This window comes from Salvelinus fontinalis, chromosome 35 (genome assembly GCF_029448725.1).
Source record: "Salvelinus fontinalis isolate EN_2023a chromosome 35, ASM2944872v1, whole genome shotgun sequence".
NCBI lineage: Eukaryota > Metazoa > Chordata > Actinopteri > Salmoniformes > Salmonidae > Salvelinus > Salvelinus fontinalis.
The window spans coordinates 21,122,389-21,141,143 of record NC_074699.1 but is presented as its reverse complement, the minus strand read 5'-3'; the positions used below and the strand labels follow the sequence as shown (position 1 = coordinate 21,141,143).

At 42.4% G+C, this 18,755-nt stretch overlaps 1 protein-coding gene across 7 annotated transcripts in view; it reads left to right on the top strand.

The window, feature by feature from the left end:
* Positions 1-357: 357 nt before the first annotated feature.
* The window catches only part of LOC129834532 (E3 ubiquitin-protein ligase NEDD4-like), a 44,467-nt gene continuing 26,069 nt past the window's right edge, over positions 358-18,755 (top strand). For 2 of the 7 annotated variants that reach the window (XM_055899615.1, XM_055899610.1), the window contains exons 1-5: positions 364-621; positions 2,535-2,608; positions 5,215-5,293; positions 5,387-5,425; positions 11,708-11,761. In XM_055899615.1, coding sequence (XP_055755590.1) covers positions 574-621; positions 2,535-2,608; positions 5,215-5,293; positions 5,387-5,425; positions 11,708-11,761 — 294 coding nt within the window. In that variant the 5' untranslated portion in view covers positions 364-573. Of the gene's footprint in view, positions 622-2,534; positions 2,609-5,214; positions 5,294-5,386; positions 5,426-11,707; positions 11,762-14,497; positions 14,543-15,511; positions 18,153-18,755 lie in introns of those variants that run through there. The other 5 variants (XM_055899614.1, XM_055899611.1, XM_055899612.1 and 2 more) reach the window with 5 other exon arrangements.

Here is an 18,755-nt window from a genome sequence, read left to right as displayed (position 1 = left end):
TTAAAGAGAGCTTTATGTTTATAGAACTGTACCGCAATTGACAATCAACTCACGTTTAGATGGAGTATTTGGCTGTTTTGCTGCCAGAGCCAATTCGGCTCTGAACAGAACATGTAAGGAAGGTCCTTGGACCATAAGGAGTAAAGTTAGGCTCCTTTTGTCAATATTGGGCTAGTCTCAGTGGTTTGTAAAATGATGCAACATTACAATATTTGAAATGGGTACATTACTTGTCCTGGTCTGCAATGGAAGTGAAGATGCAAAACTATTAATTACAACCATTTGCACTAACCACCGGATGTTATGTGATAGCTGTTTTGTGTCAACATTTTATAAACATTGTACATTACGTTATCGTGAAATTACTACGTAGGGGTGGGGGCGTGGTAGCAGAGGAGCCAGGATCCTGTTGGTGGAGAACGAGGCACGACACATTTGAACATTTTAACTAGAATTGTGTTTGGTAGAGTTCATTAGTTAGTGAAAGGTGAATTGGCGGAAGAGCACCTACAGCGTTATCATTCTGTACATTTTACTTTAATCGAGCTACAGGACAACTACGGCGCTGAGGATATGAGTATGGCCGCACTTCCCGAGGTCCGCGGACTTCTGACTGATGAGGTAAATATTTAGCTAACGCTAGCTAACTAGCTAGCTAATTAACTAACTGGCTACGTGGGCAGACAAATTCCGTTATATCCAAGTGTTTAGCTAAATTGTCATTACATTTCTTTGGTTATTGTCAACCAAGCTGTCAGAGATGGGCAGTCAAGTCCCAACATACCAATATCCATTTTATCGAAGCAACTAGCCAGCTAGCTACCTAACATTAGTTAGCATGTGTAACAATTGACGGTCACTGAGTACGTCATCAGCCATCTTGTAGCTGTCATCGTTGTAAAGGCCTACTGTTGATCAATTAGCTAGCTAACACACTCTTTTTTTGACCACCTATTGATAATACAATATATTAATTTAATTATCAACTAACCATGTCAGTTGGCTATAAACTCAGAGAGCATTGCCCAAAGGAGTCATGTGAGTTATTATCACGTCATTATTCATGTGGCCTTAATTGATCTTGAATGTTTGAGATCAAATAAGTATCCACGTGGAAAACCACACTTTATATTCCTGTGAGTCATTTACAGTAAGTGCCATTTATGTAGCTAACATCAGACCCCTTGACCTTTTCCAAATTATGTTACTTTACAGCCTTATTCTAAAATGGATGAAAAAAACATTAAAACTCAGCAATCTACACACAATAACCCATAATGACAAAGCGAAAACAGGTTATTAGATATTTTTGCAAATGTATTAAAATAAAAAACAGAAACCTTATTTACATAAGTATTCAGACCCTTTGAGGTCGAAGGAATTTTCGGTAGAGCTCAGAGTCAGCAGTGTGTCGTGGCACAGATCTGGGGAAGAGTACCAAAAAATGTCTGCAGCATTGAAGGTCCCCAAGAACACCGTGACCTCCATTCTTAAATGGAGGAAGTTTGGAACCATCAAGACTTGTCCTAGAGCTAGCTGCCCTGCCAAACTGAGCAATCGGGGGAGAAGGGCCTTGGTCAGGGAGGTGAACCCGATGGTCACTGAAAGAGCTCCAGAGTTCCTCTGTGGAGATGGTTGTCCTTCTGGATAGTTCTCCCATCTCTGCAGCACTCCACAAATCAGGCATTTATGGTAGAGACCAGACGGAAGCCACTCCTCAGTAAAAGGCACATGATAGTTTGCCAAATGGCACCTAAAGGAATCTGACTATGAGAAACAAGATTCTCTGATCTGATGAAACCAAGATTGAACTGTTTGGCCTAAAAGCCAAGCGTTATGTCTGGAGAACCTGGCACCATCCCTACGGTGGGGATATTTTTCAGCGGCAGGGACTTGGAGACTAGTCAGGATCGAGGGAAAGATGAACATGGCAAAGTACAGTGAGATCCTTGAAAACCTGCTCAGGACCTCAGACTGGGGCAAAGGTTCACCTTCCAACAGCACAACAACCCTAAGCACACAGCCAAGACATCGCAGGAGTGGCTTCAGGATAAGTCTCTGAATGTCCTTGAGTGGCCCAACCAGAGCCCGGACTTGAACCCGATCTAACATCTCTGGAGAGACCTGAAAATAGCTGTGCCGCGACGCTCTCCATCCAACCTCGCAGTGCTCGAGAGGATCTGAAGAGAAGATTGGGAGAAACTCCCCAAAAACAGGTGTGCCAAGCTTGTAGCGTCATACCCAAGAAGACTCAAGTCTGTAATCACTGCCAGTGATGCTTCAACAAAGTCCTGAGTAAAGGGTCTGAATACTTATGTAAATTTGATATTTCAGTTTTTTATTTTGAACACATTAGCAAAAAATTCTAAACCTGCTTTTGCTTTGATATTATGGGGTATTTTGTGTAGATTGATGAGGGGGGAAAACAATTTAATATTTTAGAATAAGGCTGTAACGTAACAAAATGTGGAAAAAGTCACTTTGTACTGTAAGCAGCTAATAATGTGATTTATGTCCTTGTGTTTTTTCCCCAGAATGAGGCTAGAATTCTGAGAGTGAAAGTCATAGCTGGAATTGGTTTGGCCAAGAAAGATATCCTTGGAGCCAGGTCAGTCTTGATTTTGAAGAATATATGTCTTCAAATTGTTAATCCAATCTATCAGTATCACTTAAACAAATTCAGGAGATTTTTTTTTTAATGGTATTATAGCGAACGGTGGGACAGAGAAGTTAACCTCATATTAGCGAGGATAGTGTCACTGACACCAATTTAAAGAACAGCGGTACAGGGAAGCGAACCTGGGTCATTGGTGTGAAATACAAAAACCCTATGGATTGCACCCATAGGGTTAACCCACTTGGTTGCAGTGGCGTGCCTGGGGCCTGGGCCTTCAGTGCTACACAGTCCCGCCCGAATTAATCCACCTCTTATTACCATCCTTATGATGCCATGGCTCTAGACACTATACATTTAGACAGAAACGCAGTATAACCAGGCGTTGCGTCACCTTGAAATTGACAAATTGACATTTTTGGGTAAACAGTGTTTACCCAAAAACATGACACAATAAATGAGTCTTTTCAATATTTCCCTTCACCTTTTCATTGTGCAGCTCCATTGCCCTGCGCGCTTGTTCTTTGAGCTGTAGATCCACTCCGGTGTCCCCAAAAGTTTTCAAAAGCACCATTGCTTGTAAGTGCCCAGCCGTAATTTGGTGTCTCGTTGCTGCCTTGGTTAGACAACTCAAGTTTGCAAAGCCATTGTGGCTCCAAACACCAAATCGATCACTTGCAAATAATAGGCATTCCCAGCAGTACAGTTTGCAGTGCTTCTCGGAGCCTGTGAGCCATTGACAGCGCTCGTAGTTGAAACTTTGAAAGTGGCGAGCGAACGAACCCCTTTCCCGCCTGTGACAGGCTTTGTGGCGTCGGGCGACCTCTCCTTACAATGTCTAACTTTTCTTGAAAAGTTCGTCTTGAGAATGGCGTTATAATTATATCCTCGACCAAATCGATATCTTCTCCTCCTTCCGCCATTGTGGGTTGAAAAAACAGCTTAGTAGTATGCAAATTAATTCCTTTATCAAATTCAGTTTCCTAGATCTCCATAGGACCTGCCTCTCAATATTGGTAATCCAATCAAAAGACGTGCATGCACTACGCCTGCTAGCTTGCTCCTGTGTAACACTGGAGCCAGCCAGCAGGCGTACAATAGCCAACTCTAAAGCTGATTGGTTGACACTAAATTTTCATTTCCATTCACTATAAGCTACAAGCGCCCGCACTGTTGATTCTGAAGGCCTGAGGGCAGATTTTAGACCCCTGGCAACACATGATGGCTGAATATGATTGGATAAAAGATCTAACATAAAGACCAGCCCTCCAAATCTCAACCTGGGGCTGGAAGCAGTGCAACCAAGAGGAAAGCTATGAAATGAAGAGTATAACTCTTACTCTGGGGAATAATTTAATACATATTTGTGGGAAAATATATATAAAAAAAAAATATATATATATATATTCTGATGATGTTTAGGCCAGCAGAGAAGGCCTTGCAGGCCTTGACGGCCCACCACTGCTTGGTTGGAATTGTAACCAGGCTCATATTAGCGAGGATTGCTTCAGTATCTTTGTATAATTCTGGTGTCTCATGTTACCAAAATACGGTGTCCTATCTTTTTTACACTCCCTTTTTAGGAAACTCATGCTTTTGTTCATGTTATACCATAAAATACAAAATTCTGATTCTACATGATCCTTAGTGTGGACTGTGGACCCTTCCTAACTTATTGGACTCCTAAATCATCTATTACAATTCTGTGTGCTGTTTTGCCCAAAACACATCTAGAGTTTATAAGCAGGTCTATTGCTACAATCATTTTACACATCTACCCACTTCATTATAAACAGCAAACTGATTGTCAGTTTATACTGTTAACACTTGGTAATGAACCCATGTGTGTGGAGCGTTTTTTATTTAGTCAACATTGTGGACCTAGTGGTGTGCATGCGCATACTATACTATATGGTTGCTGAAGGCGCTGTGCATTTAGAAAAACAAACTTATTTGCCTAATACTTATTGAATACTATTAATCAAACTTGAGCGCAAAACCCTGAGACTTGCAAAATCATCTTCAAACTGTGCTGTTCCACAGACGGAAAATGGTTGCTGTGGTCCTGTTTTGCATTGTTGAATGGAAAGTTCAGCACCATAGCAGTGGGTTGAAAGACGGCCTTGAAGACACCTTGTGTACCCACTTAAAAATATGATATTCTTATTCATATCAAGTAGGCTTATGTCATCTTCCATGTGTTCCTTAAATTGTTAAATTTTTCCTTAAACTCTCTTTAGACCGTAATGTAACTGTCCTGTGCAACCTTAAGATGGCGCTATAATCAGGAGTTCTGTGCCCTTGCATACAGTAGATGCTCCAGAATCTCCAGGCTCCTTTCCCTTAAATAGCCCACCATCATTTCCCCTCAAGTCAGCGCTGCCGAATAAACACTTTTTTTCTTCACATGTCCATTGTAAAATATCAGTCGTTTTTTTCAGTGCAACTATTTATGGTTCTGATGACATCATTGGTTTGTGCTCCATATGGCCTGTGGGATAAAACTGTTACATGCTGAGGATGTTCCCTCGTTTGATCTTTGGGCACACCAAGGGACAGAGACATCAAGTTAAGCTTTGTATTTTCATTTTCTACCACAGTGATCCATATACAAGAGTGTCCCTTTATGATCCTGTCAATGGAGAACTAACAAGTCTTCAGACTAAAACAATTAAAAAGGTGAGTAACTGCGCTATCTGAATAAGTACGGAGCGTTTATTTGTTTGGTTTGTAAGTATCCTATTTACATTTTAAATGCATTGTCATTTCCAGACATTGGATCCGAAGTGGAATGAGGAATTCTTTTTCAAGGTAAGTCAAATGTATGGTTAAAAGAGCATTGTGAATTCTTGTGAATGTGTGTGTGGTTTCTGTTTTACCCAGGGCTCTGAGAACATTTAAGACTCAACCGTTCTATTTTTTTATTTTATTTCTCTTTATCTCATCTCTTTTTGCTGCATGCCTCCATGTCGTATGGACAATTAACTGGAGCCTTATTTCCCAGCCCTAATGGCTCAGTAATATGTTCCCTATTAGTGTTTGAAGCTTCTCCAGATTCTCACTGGGAGGTTAACATTTCACAAACAGCAAGTTAAAAGTCAGAACGCGAAACATTTTATGTTCATGTCTGCAGACATGGGTGTTTTTTAAAAAACAAAACATTTTTTTTACAATGTTTACGGGTGTCTGTACATAATGAGCACCAACAGGAAGTCCTCCACTGTGTTGGGCATTGTGATTGGTCAGTAAGACCCACACACCATCCTGTGAGTATTGTTGCCCCTGGCTCCTATCTTGGGCATGTAAGCACAGCTTGATTAAATGTTGAACTGAGGGTGTGAAACAGAGCCTCAGTGAGTCAGCTGGTGTTGACGTGAGTCCTTGCTCTGAGGTCTTTGTGTGGAGAGCTGCGTATAGCAAGGTCCTTCTGTCCTGATTTGTTTTTCATTTGGTTGATCCTCTCTGGTGGAGGAGCAGACATAAATATTCATAACACTTTTTTAGTAGCTATGGGAGCACAGATATGAATTTGAATTGTTAGTGTACCTTGAGACCTGAAGTTCAAGGGCACAATTCAAAAGCTGGAACTTTTGCTGACGAAGGTTGAATTTGTTATTTCAACAAAAATACTTTGAAAAGAGTAGGTTGTTTGGGTGGTGGTTTCCTAAGCTTATTGTGGTTGCAAAAATGTAATCTTGATGGAGAAAACCACATTTTCTGCATCTGGATGTACCACAAAGCAGGAGACTTGGCCCATCTCGCCAGTAGACCGAGGGAGGTATTTGAAATGTTTTCATTTCTCTGGCCCTGGACATTGAGCAGGAAGCTTTTGCCTGTGTATATATAGTTGCACACATTCACTAAAATATCCAGTATGTTTAAGCCTTAGACACTCATTAGCCATGTCTAGAAATGATGGTAGTGTTGCACAATGTCTCATTGCCCTGGACAATGATTCAACACTCTCCCAGTCATCTGAAATGTTAAAAACAATCACGTCACCATGCCAGTTGAGATTTCTCCATCTCCTACAGTCTATTCAGGGCTTTTCTCCATCATGGTTTCTTGGTACAGTAAATCAGTACCTTGGACGTATACAGCTGTTGTAACACTAACAGCTCACTGCACTTTGTAGTACTTGTCCCTATTGTGAATATTATTATGTTTATACCTGCCCTGGAACTCTATAATAGAACCTTCTTGATAAAATAACGTGTTCAAACCCATGTCAAAATATATTTTTAAACACCTGATTCCCTAGCCTATCTCTTATCTTTATCTTTTGATTGTTCTTTTGAAGTTAATCATATCATAAAGTAAACAAGTTATATTTCACAAGCGCACTCTCCCATATATTCTACAGGAGTTGCGGCCTATTTGGCCCACCTTACCAACGTGGCAGTGTCAATAATGGCTTCACTTAGCAAGAGGGCCCGTTTTAACAGAAACACATTTAATTTTCCAGTGGTCATGAAATGCCTGAGGGCGGTGACTTTAGTTACAATGCCCCTGTGCGCCCCTTCCCAGCTCTGTCGGGTGGATTTCTGACGTATTTTAGTTATAGATCATTCTCTCTGTTTTAAGCATTGAGAGGAAATACACCTATGTTTTGAAAATATTTCTGAGATGTATTTATGTACAAAAAAAATGGTATTGTTAGTTCTGTGTTAAATGGGATGGGTTTTGTAATTAAAGCTGGGTGTCAGCAGATGGAGGATCAGATTAGCTTTCATTAGTCCAGTCAGCGATGGATTGAAATAATAGCCATGTTTGGTGCGAAACCTACTAGTTTTCAAGGACCTGTTTGTGCTTTGTCTTAGCCCTGTGGTATTCTGGCTGGTTGGCTGGTTGGCTATCTTTGCTTGTGAGTGGAGCTTGATTTTAGCTTTGACAGCTGACATTGGTCACCAGCCATTTGTGGTGCTGAGGACTGTGCTATTGGGGAGTGGGCTTCCTCCAAATATCAATCAATCAAATGTATTTATAAAGCCCTTCTAACATCAGCTGATGTCACAAAGTGCTGTACAGAAACCTAGCCTAAAAGCCCAATAGCACAGTCCTCTCCTCTTGTACATGATCCTTAGTGTGGACTGTGGACCCTTCCTAACTTTTTGGACTCCTAAATCACCTATTACAGTTCTGTGTGCTGTTTTGCCCCAAACACATCTAGAGTTTATAAGCAGGTCTATTGCTCCACTCATTTTACATATCTACCCACTTCATTATAAACAGCAAACTGATTGTCAGTTTATACTGTTAACACTTGGTAATGAACCCATGTGTATGGAACGTTTTTTATTTAGTCAACATTGTGGACCTAGTGGTGTGCATGCGCATACTATACTATATGGTTGCTGAAGGCGCTGTGCATTTAGAAAAACAAACTTATTTGCTTAATACTTATTGAATACTATTAATCAAACTTGAGCGCAAAACCCTGAGACTTGCAAAATCATCTTCAAACTGGGCTGTTCCACAGACGGAAAATGGTTGCTGTGGTCCTGTTTTGCATTGTTGAATGGAAAGTTCAGCTCCATAGCAGTGGGTTGAAAGACGGCCTTGAAGACACCTTGTGTACCCACTTCAAAATATGATATTCTTATTCATATCAAGTAGGCTTATGTCAGCTGACATTTACTCCTGAGGTGCTGACCTGTTGCACCCTCGACAACCCAATAGCACAGTCCTAAACCCCCAGACTTTGTGGAAATTTATATTTGTGTCATTCTCAAAACTTTTGGCCACAACTAGAAGCATGGCGGCTAGAAAAAACACCCTAGATAGGCCAGAACCTAGGAAGAAACCTAGAGAGGAACCAGGCTAGGAGGGGTGGCCAGTCCTCTTCTGGCTGTGCCAGGTGGAGATTATAACAGAACATGGCCAAGATGTTCAAATGTTCATAGATGACCAGCAGGGTCAAATAATAATAATCACAGTGGTTGTCGAGGGTGCAACAGGTCAGCACCTCAGGAGTAAATGTCAGTTGGATTTTCATAGCTGATCATTCAGAGTATCTCTACCGCTGCTGCTGTCTCTAGAGAGTTGAAAACAGCAGGTCTGAGACAGGTAGCATGCCCGGTGAACAAGTCAGGGTTCCATAGCCGCAGGCAGAACAGTTGGAACTGGAGCAGGAGCACGGCCAGATGGACTGGGGACAGCAAGGAGTCATCAGGCCAGGTAGTCCTGAGGCATGGTCCTAGGGCTCAGGTCCTCTGAGAAAGGGAAAAAGAGAGAGCGAATTAGAGAGCATACTTAAATTTACACAGGACACCGGATAAAACAGGAGAAATAATCCAGATAAAACAGACTGACCCTAGCCCCCCGACACACAAACTACTGCAGCATACACACTGGAGGCTGAGACAGGAGGGGTCAGGAGACACTGTGGCCCCGTCCGACGATACCCCCGGACAGGGCCAAACAGGCAGGATATAACCCCACCCACTTTGCCAAAGCACAGCCCCCACACCACTAGAGGGATATCTTCAACCACCAAATTACCATCCTGAGACAAGGCCGAGTATAGCCCACAAAGATCTCCACCACGGCACAACCCAAGGGGGGGTGGCGCCAACCCGGACAGGAAGATCTCATCAGTGACTCAACCCACTCAAGTGGCGCACCCCTCCTAGGGATGGCATGGAAGGGCACCAGTAAGCCAGTGACTCAGCCCCTAATAGGGTTAGAGGCAGAGAATCCCAGTGGAGAGAGGGGAACCGGCCAGGCAGTGACAGCAAGGGTGGTTCGTTGCTCCAGTGCCTTTCCGTTCACCTTCACACTCCTGGGCCAGACTACACTCAATCATCGGACCTACTGAAGAGATGATTCTTCAATAAAGACTTAAAGGTTGAGCCCGAGTCTGCGTCTCTCACATGGGTAGGCAGACCATTCCATAAAAATGGAGCTCTATAGGAGAAAGCCCTGCCTTCAGCTGTTTGCTTAGAAATTCTAGGGAGAGTAAGGAGGCCTGCGTCTTGTGACCGTAGTGTACGTGTAGGTATGTATGGCAGGACCAAATCGGAAAGATAGGTAGGAGCAAGCCCATGTAATGCTTTCTAGGTTAGCAGTAAAACCTTGAAATCAGCCTATGCCTTAACAGGAAGCCAGTGTAGAGAGGCTAGCACTGGAGTAATATGATCAAATTTTTTTGGTTGTAGTCAAGATTCTAGCAGCCGTTTTTAGCACTAGTTTCTGATTTTTGCAATGTTGCGTAGATGGAAAAAAGCTGTCCTTGAAACAATCTTGATATGTTCGTCAAAAGAGAGATCAGGGTCCAGAGTAACGCCGAGGTCCTTCACAGTTTTATTTGAGACGACTGTACAACCATCAAGATTAATTGTCAGATTCAATAGAAGATCTCTTAAATAGAAATCAGAAGCTTGATGCTAGCCTGAGTTTGTCCGCATAGACAACTCATGTTTTACAGACTCCTCAAAACATGGCTGGGCTCGTTCTTACTCAAATCTGGTCATGACTCAATCATGACTCAATGCATAAACACTCACCTTATTTACAGTAGGAAGTGCTTGGGATGTTTTTGCAAGTACAAATATATTTTCTGGTCCTCCTTAGCCATTTTAAAAATAATGAATACACAGAAGCTCCATATGCAGTCTGGTCCGCTGAGCAATGGCACACCTTTCCCTTTGTCCTATTGTACCTTCATTTTGACTAGACCAGGTATTTCCAAACAGGTGTACGTGCAATGCCGTCGGGGGTACGCCAATAATTATTTTTATTTTTTTTCCATTTCTTAATTTTCAAACAGTCCATTTATATTTTCCAATGGGGCTATACATTTGGGTGTGTTTTTTTCTCTCACCTGAGTAGACTCGTTTACCTGCCAAAAATAAAATGAAACCATCCAGTGTTCAGCGAAATAACAACACAATGTCAAATACAGGTAGCCATGTCAAATAATTAACATCCAATCACATTAACCTCTCTCACGGGAATTCCACTGTCTGTATGTAGCCAAATGTAGCTGCTGCTCATTCCATTTGCTCGAAAATTGATAAATGGTATAAAAAAAAAAGTTGACCTTTATTTAACTAGGCAAGTCAGTTAAGAACATATTCTTATTTTCAATGACGTCCTAGGAACAGTGGGTTAACTGCCTTGTTCAGGGGCAGAACGTCAGATTTGATCTTGCAACCTTTCGGTTACTAGTCCAACGCTCTAACCACGAGGCTACCTGCCGCCCCACATAACAGCTCTACTGGTAGTAACACCTGCACCTGTCAACGACACAAGTTGTTCTGCTTCCACGAGCACATCCAATGCTAGCATCAGTAATTCTAAATTTGTTGTTAGCCCAGCTAGCATGGACACTGACAGTTGTGAATCTGATGCAGCCGAAGAGCTACTGCCCCCCTTACCCGGGAAAGCACCGAACAGACAGGGACGTTAGACCATCGAATAGATGGCAAATATGATAAGAACTACATTGATTTGGGGTTCACTTATATTGGGAGTAATGCCTGTTATATGTGCAAAAGTACTATCTGACAACTCGATGAAACCTTCACTCTTGCGCAGACATTTAGAAACAAAACATTCCAATTTGAAAAATAAGCCACAGGAGTTTTTTGAACAAGATTTAAGATGACTATAAAAGCAACAGATACCATTAATAAGAAGGGTCAAGAAGCGTCTTATATGGTGAGCTACCGAATGGCTAGGACAGGCAAGCCCCATACTATTGTGGAGGACTTTATTCTTCCTGCTGCTGCAGATATGGCTGGGACAATGCTGGGGGAAAAGGCAATAAAAACAACACTGTTTCACAACATCAGTGACATGGCATGAGATGTTTTGAAACAATTACTGCTTTGCATACAAGCCAGTGAATTCTATGCGTTACAGCTGGATGAGTCAACAGACGTGGTCTAAATACCTGGTCTAGTCAAAATGAAACCAATAGTAAACAGGTCGAGTTCTATACCTAATGAAGGTAAACAATTTGTTGTGATTGACAGATACTGGGGTTCTTCAGACTATACCATGTTAGGGAAATTAAGTAGGGGTTGTTGTTGATTTAATTTGTTGATGTTCTTGGACCCATTTATTGAAGTCGACTATTTTCTCTTTCAGGTTCATCCCAGGAAGCATCGGCTGTTGCTGGAGGTGTTCGATGAGAATCGTCTGGTAAGTCATTACGATATTCCTTCTGTATGTCCAGGCCTGTGGTTTTGACACTGCCACCACCGCTGCTGACTCACTTTACTGGAAGTGGAAATGATCTTGAAGGCACAGACATAGTGATAGTTATTATAATCCTGTACATATGTTTTACCGTTTAGCACTTTATGCATCTAGTCCCCCTATTTGGAGGTTCATAAGTATTTGGACAAATTCACTTATGTGTATTAAACTAATCCGAGGTTAAGTATTTGGTCCCATATTCCTAGCACGCAATGATGACATCAAGCTTGTGACTCTACAAACTGTTGGATGCATTTGCAGTTTGTTTTGGTTGTGTTTCAGATTATGTTGTGCCAAATAGAAATGAATGGTAAGTAATGTATTATCATTTTGAAGTCACTTTTATTGTAAATAAGAATCGAATATGTTTCTGAACACTTCTATATCAACCCCTTACACTCGTGGAAATTGGCCTATATGGATACGGCCAAATTGAAATAAAGAACAATGAAAAGCGTTTGCATGACCATGTTAGCAATTGAAAGAGAACACTTTGGAGATTATGGGGAAATTATCAAGCCAAAGGTGAGGACACAACAGTTCACCTGACACAAGACTGAATCCAAACATTACACTGTTGATTTTATGTGCATTTTACATTTACTGTACATTTTTCACAGCCTTTTTCAATAACGAAAATCTGAAAATACTCTGGATACATGCAGTAACAATTTGAGAATATTTGTTTGGAGTAGGTGCAAGATATAAAAAAATTATTACAAGGGTTTGAATGAGAGGGTCCGACTGGTGTTTCCAAGTGGCCACACACCACTCCAAACTGCACAGTTCCTAAGTCACTTCATTGCACTTTTATGATATAGTTCAAGGAAAGAGCCCTCAACTATAAGGTCATTTTGTGAGCTCTCCTGGCTTTTCCATTGAGGAACTGAAGCAAGCACACTTGTAGTTGTTTGTTTGGAACACAGCCCTGTGTCCCAACCATCACACATTATGGTTGTATACGCAATCTGAAAACGTTCCATTTATAAATCGCAATCTGGGACAGAGGGCATCATTTGAAAGCTGATTCTATTGCCAACATGTTATAAAGTTGTAAAATATGATCTTAGTGTTAGGCTTTCAAAAGGCACTTCAGACGTTGTAATTTTGGTGCACATAGAATGGAGTCATGGGTGCATTTAAGTGCGTGTTCTGCGGCAATTTTTCTTCACAATACGACAAACAGGCTCATTGTGTCCAGGACAACCCAGGGAATAACGCATGTCATCCTGTAACTGTGGATCAAACATATAATGATCATAAACGTTGATAATGTAAATGACATGAGTTTTCAGATATGAACATGTGAAGTGCACATTTGGACTGTTGAGTGTGTGGTTTGCTTGTATAACATCAAAGTTTAATCCTCAATGGTTCAACTTTCAGAACACATCAACGACTCCTGATTTACAGCCTTATCCTCACTCAGGCAACAAATGTGCAAAAGTAGCCCAATTACTGGGAGGGACGGGGGCATCTGCTTGATCGTGCAGCCCTGTGAACTGGAAAGGCTGAGCTCTGACGTCATGTGTAGCATGTTACTGTACAGCCACTGGTTTCCAATTTTGGCGCTTGTCAATTACAAAATCTGCCATTTTCAACAAGTGGAAAGGGATATTGTGGATGAATGAATCGTGAATGAGAAAGTTACAAAGGCATAAATATAATACCCCCCCAAAGTATGTATTTGGGGTATGATGTTTGTGCCTCTAACGTTCTCACTCATCATTATTCATGATTCAGTCATGATTATCCATAATCATGGTAGCATCCACATTAATGCTGAAGTGTTCGGAAACATATTCTATTCTTATTTACAATGAAAGTGACTCCAGAATGACACAATATATTGTTTACCATTCATTTCTATTGGGAACAATGTAATCTGAAACACAACCAAAACAAATTACAAATGCATCCAACAAGGTTGAAGAGTCACAAGTGTGATGTGGTCATTGCGTGCGAGGAATATGGGACCATATATTACACTTTTCACTAATTTAATACAGAATTGAATTTGTCCAAATACTTGACACCTTCAAATGGGGGGACAAGATATATGAAGTGCTTTAATTTCTAAACGGTAAAATGGATATGTATGAAAATAAACTCAAATGAAAGGTAACATTTTGTGCTGTCGCCTCAAATTAAACATTTGAGCTCAAATCCAAAATTCTGGAGTATAGAGCCAAATTAAAAGTTTCAGCTTCACTGTGCAAATAAGTATGTAGGGGAGTGTAAATGTGGTGTGTTATCACTTGATTCATTCTGACAATGGTCAGAATAACTTTTACTCCACGAATAGGACTAGTTTATATTCAAGTACGCCAACACTGACTAGGCCTACCTGTTTGTATTGCTACCTTCCAGGTGTATTTGGCTTTCATTTGGTTATTTCTGGTCTCTGTAATTGTCACATCCACATATTTTGAATGACCCAGTTACCTCTATTTCATGAGGTCTACTGACCAGCATCAAGCAGTGAATGCCAGTTGCACGTATGACCTACAATACATAAAGGATGGTATGTTTGTGTGCATGTTGCTGCCTCAGTCACATTTAGTCTAGATCTAGGTTGTTAGCATTGGTGTTTTGCCCAGAAGTACAGACCTTTGTTTTAACTTATCATGAATACTATTATACCTTTTTTTAATAGCAATTTGTCTCCATTAAATCCAGGTATTGGAAATAGAATATCCCCTTGGGTCTTATTAAGAGTGAAAGGTAGGCTATCTGGTTCTGAATACATTAAACTAACTCAAGTATGACCAAGCAGTGATTTGTTTTAGTAGTGTTATGGTTTGCCAACGGCCACATAGCTGAATACTTATGTGGGGCTAACTAACCACAGCTCTGGCCTAGCTGCTGTTGATTGCATGGAGTGACAGGAGTACTGCTGACTGAGACCCAGGATAGTCTCCCTTTTAGTTCTAAGTGTGTAAGGTTGTGCAAACATGGGGCCTCGTCCAAACTTTAGGCCTGACTCAGACTTTCATGTAAATTATAATTTATTGATGTCAATAGATTTGCGCAGATCTTAACATACTGTGCATGTATACAATATATCAGTGTTGATACTTTAGTGGCTCCTGAGATTTCCTGATACCCCCATGCCCATCACAGGTTGTTGTGGGAATAGTCACTATGTGGCACGTGGTGCGACGTGGGCACCCTGACTGCGTCAGTCTCAACTGGTGAGTCATTATCACATCCAGCCTGTGCCACTTTCATAGCATTACAGTATGGAACTGACCTGCTGCAGGCCAGGCTGACAGTAATGCCTCAGAATAGCCCCAGCCTCACACAATAGCTTTTGGTTGATATGGAGTGGAATGTCAATGACAGCATAGCGGGAATTAAACCAGCTACTGGCTGTTACACGAGGTGTCGAATGACAGGTGATGCCGCATATATCCCTTTGTTTTTCAAAGCTACTTTATACATTAAATTAAGCTCTCTATAGTTGCATACTTATGTGCCGAGCTACTGAAGGAATTAAGTTTGTTTGTAGTAGGTGTGAATGTTTAAACGTTAAAATGAAGTTGGGATCGATCATGTTAAGAAAAATTGCCAACCGATAAACACATTCTTTTGTTATTTTTTTCCTCCCACAAAATTCAAATCACAGTGCAGTTACCACAAAACATATTATTTTCTGTAGACGTTAGGCTATAAAGGCCTGGGGAAAGTTAGGAAGAGTCGAACTTTATGAATTTTTATTGTTTTAATGGAAAGTTACATGTTTTTCATTTGTCACATCCCTAGTTTGTAGATAATTTTTTTATTACATTTTCCAGCCCTTTGTTCTTTTTCAGTTCTTCGTTTTTGTACAGTGCCATCAGCTGAAGCTTTCATGTCTTTATCCGCGCTTCAAAGTGCTGCCGAGGGACTCAAGCATTCAGTTATTGAGCTTGCTGACTTTTACAGTTTAATAACTACCAATATCTTCCCTACTTATTTCCCCGGCCACGGTGGTTTCCCCGTATGGATGCTATTCGTTTTTCTGCACCTTACATGTGGAACAATCTCCAAAACACCCTGAAATTGGGGGAATTGGTGCCTCTAGGGCTTTTCAGACTGCTGTTAGGGGACCCTTCATTAATGAAGTTATTTGTATTTTATGATTGCATTGTGTGTAAGGTTTTGTGTGGATTTGTTTTTTATGATGAACGTGTATATTGTGCTTTTTTGTATAGATATGTATATTTTTATCTACAGGGCTCATCTGTCACAATAGTAATACAAAAAAAGTGTGTGTCACCTATTCCTCAGTTTCATATAGAATTTTGCTGAAACTCATTCCTCTTGATTTCCTGTAATTCAATACCAGTGGGTAAAAGTATGTGTGGGGGCACAGCGCAGGAGAAACATTAGAAGCATAGCTGCTGCTGGGAGCCAGTAGCGCCAGAGTCTTGAGTGAGTGACCTGAAACAGAAATGAACAGTTCTCCAGTCTGAGATGCCGAAGAGATTCTTGTGTTCTTGTTTCTAGTGAGGCGACCAGGAGGACTGGGGCTTTTGGAAGAGGCAGGGGGGTGTCGGACACGGTTTGTCTATATTTCAGAAGGCACAGTTGCAACAAGGCTGAGGTTTGGCTGGAATGGGAGTTCTGCCCTTTAAAGCCTTGGTGCAGTTCTCTGTGACTGGGTTGAGTTCAGCTCCATAAAGAGGCAGACCACTGGGGTTACTTCAGTCTGAGGGGCTTGTGCGTTTGGGTCGTGGTTCCACAGAAGAGTGCCTGACCTCCCCTGACTACTAGCCTTACAGAGCAGCCCTGAGAGGAATGTAGGTTGTCACCAGAGCTATTTTGGCTATGTGCAGCCGCTAATGATTGTAATCACAGAGCAGAACGGGACTCGGAGAAGTTGCCTTGCCGCCGTTCGTTTTTCCTCCTCAGCAGGTCTCTTGCCATGCCACGCTCACTACTGTCTCCCAGGGATTAGAGCGTTAGACGAATGGCACGTCGGCTCCGCTTGCACTTTGCGTCTAGGAGAAGCAACACAGATCCTCTGTCAGAGAGCCTGAGCAGCCATGGTGAGGAGAGCGGTCTCTGTGTGTCAACCCGCAGCCCCACAGAGAGCCTAGCGCACAGCTCTGTCCAAATGAAGGTGATTCCAGGGCAGTTAGCATTGGCTTTGCCTCCCCTGTCCCCGGAGTACGGTAATTTACAGCGCTACTCATCCGTATTTATACCCAAGGTGAACACCGGCAGCGTCAGCAAGAAGAGTACTCTGCAGATCTCCCTGCAGCCTCGTGGCAAGCTGAATGGAGAGCTGGAGAACAGCACTGAGGGCGGGGAGCCAGGGGTCGGCGAGGTGGGAGCAGGCAGTGGCTCAGACGGGTTATCCTGTAGCAGCAGCACGGCCAGCGACGCAGGCTACTGCAGCAGCAGCAGCATCTTTGAGCCAGAGCTCCCAGATCAGCGTAGGGCATCCCATGAGAGGAGTCTGCCCCGTAGGAAAGCCAGGGTCCCCCTGAGACGCTGCTCCTCCCTGGTCATATTTCCAAGGAGCCCCTGTAATACACCACCAGCCTCCCCGGTCAGCCCTGTGGCTCTACCCGCCCTGCCTCCAACCAGGGGCTCCTACCAGACTTCTCACCAGCTCCAGTTGTCCCCCAGTGAGCCCCCGCAGGAGGACGAGACGGGCACCTTGAAAGCGTCCATCGCCACGGCGATGAACGGCCTGCGACTCTCTAAGAGCAGCTTTCCGTCAGCGGAGTTCAGAGACGCCAGGCCCATGGTGCATTTTAACATTCCGCTTCCGGATAAACCTAAAGGCAAAATGGAGGAGTGTGAGAAGACTGACCACTCGGCTACCTTAGACCGACCATGTCGCGACAAGGCCGACCACTCTGCAAATTTAGACCAACACTCCAGTGTGCTACTGCACTTTGCCCAACAGCGACCAATGTCTGGGAAGGCATCTATAAACAGAACAACAGTCAATGTTGAATGTCCTGAATCTCCAACCCAGGCCCCTCAGTCGGAGGGTGAATGTGGCCCTCGCCACATTAAGCTGTTTCGCAGCACCTCGGCTTGCTTTCTCCCCTCAACTAAACTTTCAGAGAGGAGCCACAGTGCCGGTCTCGCAGACAATGGAAATGGACAAGAAAACCATTGTCATCACGCCTTACAAAGGAGCTTTTCTCTGGAAGTCCCCTACCATAATACTGGTATTTCATGTCAGGTTTCCAACCAAAAACTATCTAACTCTCCACATGTGCACATCCATGTGTCCCACGGCTATGGGGCAAGGGTCTCTAGCCCTGTCATTGATGTTAACACTAACCACAAAGGGGATCACATACAAAAGAGCCCTGCAAGAAAGACCATGGTGAGTTTTTTTCCTTCACTGGGTGGGGTAGGATAGGAGTTTAGCAAGGCTGAGAATAGAGAGAAATTAGGCCTATGCTTTGGCCAAATGAAGTAGAACGGGTGGTACATTTATTGGTTAACTTATAGAATTGATGTTTTCAACTGTGTAGTGTGATAGTGTATTGGCTCATTCTGGTTGGTCTGTATTTGTACCATTTCACTTCTAACCTCAATAAATAGAGATTGTGGTGTTCACTAAGTGGGCTATTTATGTTGTACTTGTTATGTTCGTCACCCATAAGATGGCGTATCTGAAATGCTCCATTAGATTCCATTTTAAATATATTGTGCTGTTTAGTAAAGCAGAAAACCTACTCTCTAAGAGAGATGGCTGAGAGTTTGTGTGTAACTTTCAGTGATGTCCATTTGATAATGCTACCTCCTTAATTGCTCAGTCTGTGCCCTACATGTTGCTCTGTTTACTTAGCCTTTGGGCTCCCTGCGAGCAAGCAGGAGCTAAGTTCAGTAACTGAGAAGACAGCTACAGCTAAGTCATGCGAGCCCAATGTGGACAAACATTCAAAGGTTTTCAGTTGTATAACAGTAAACCATTAACATACTT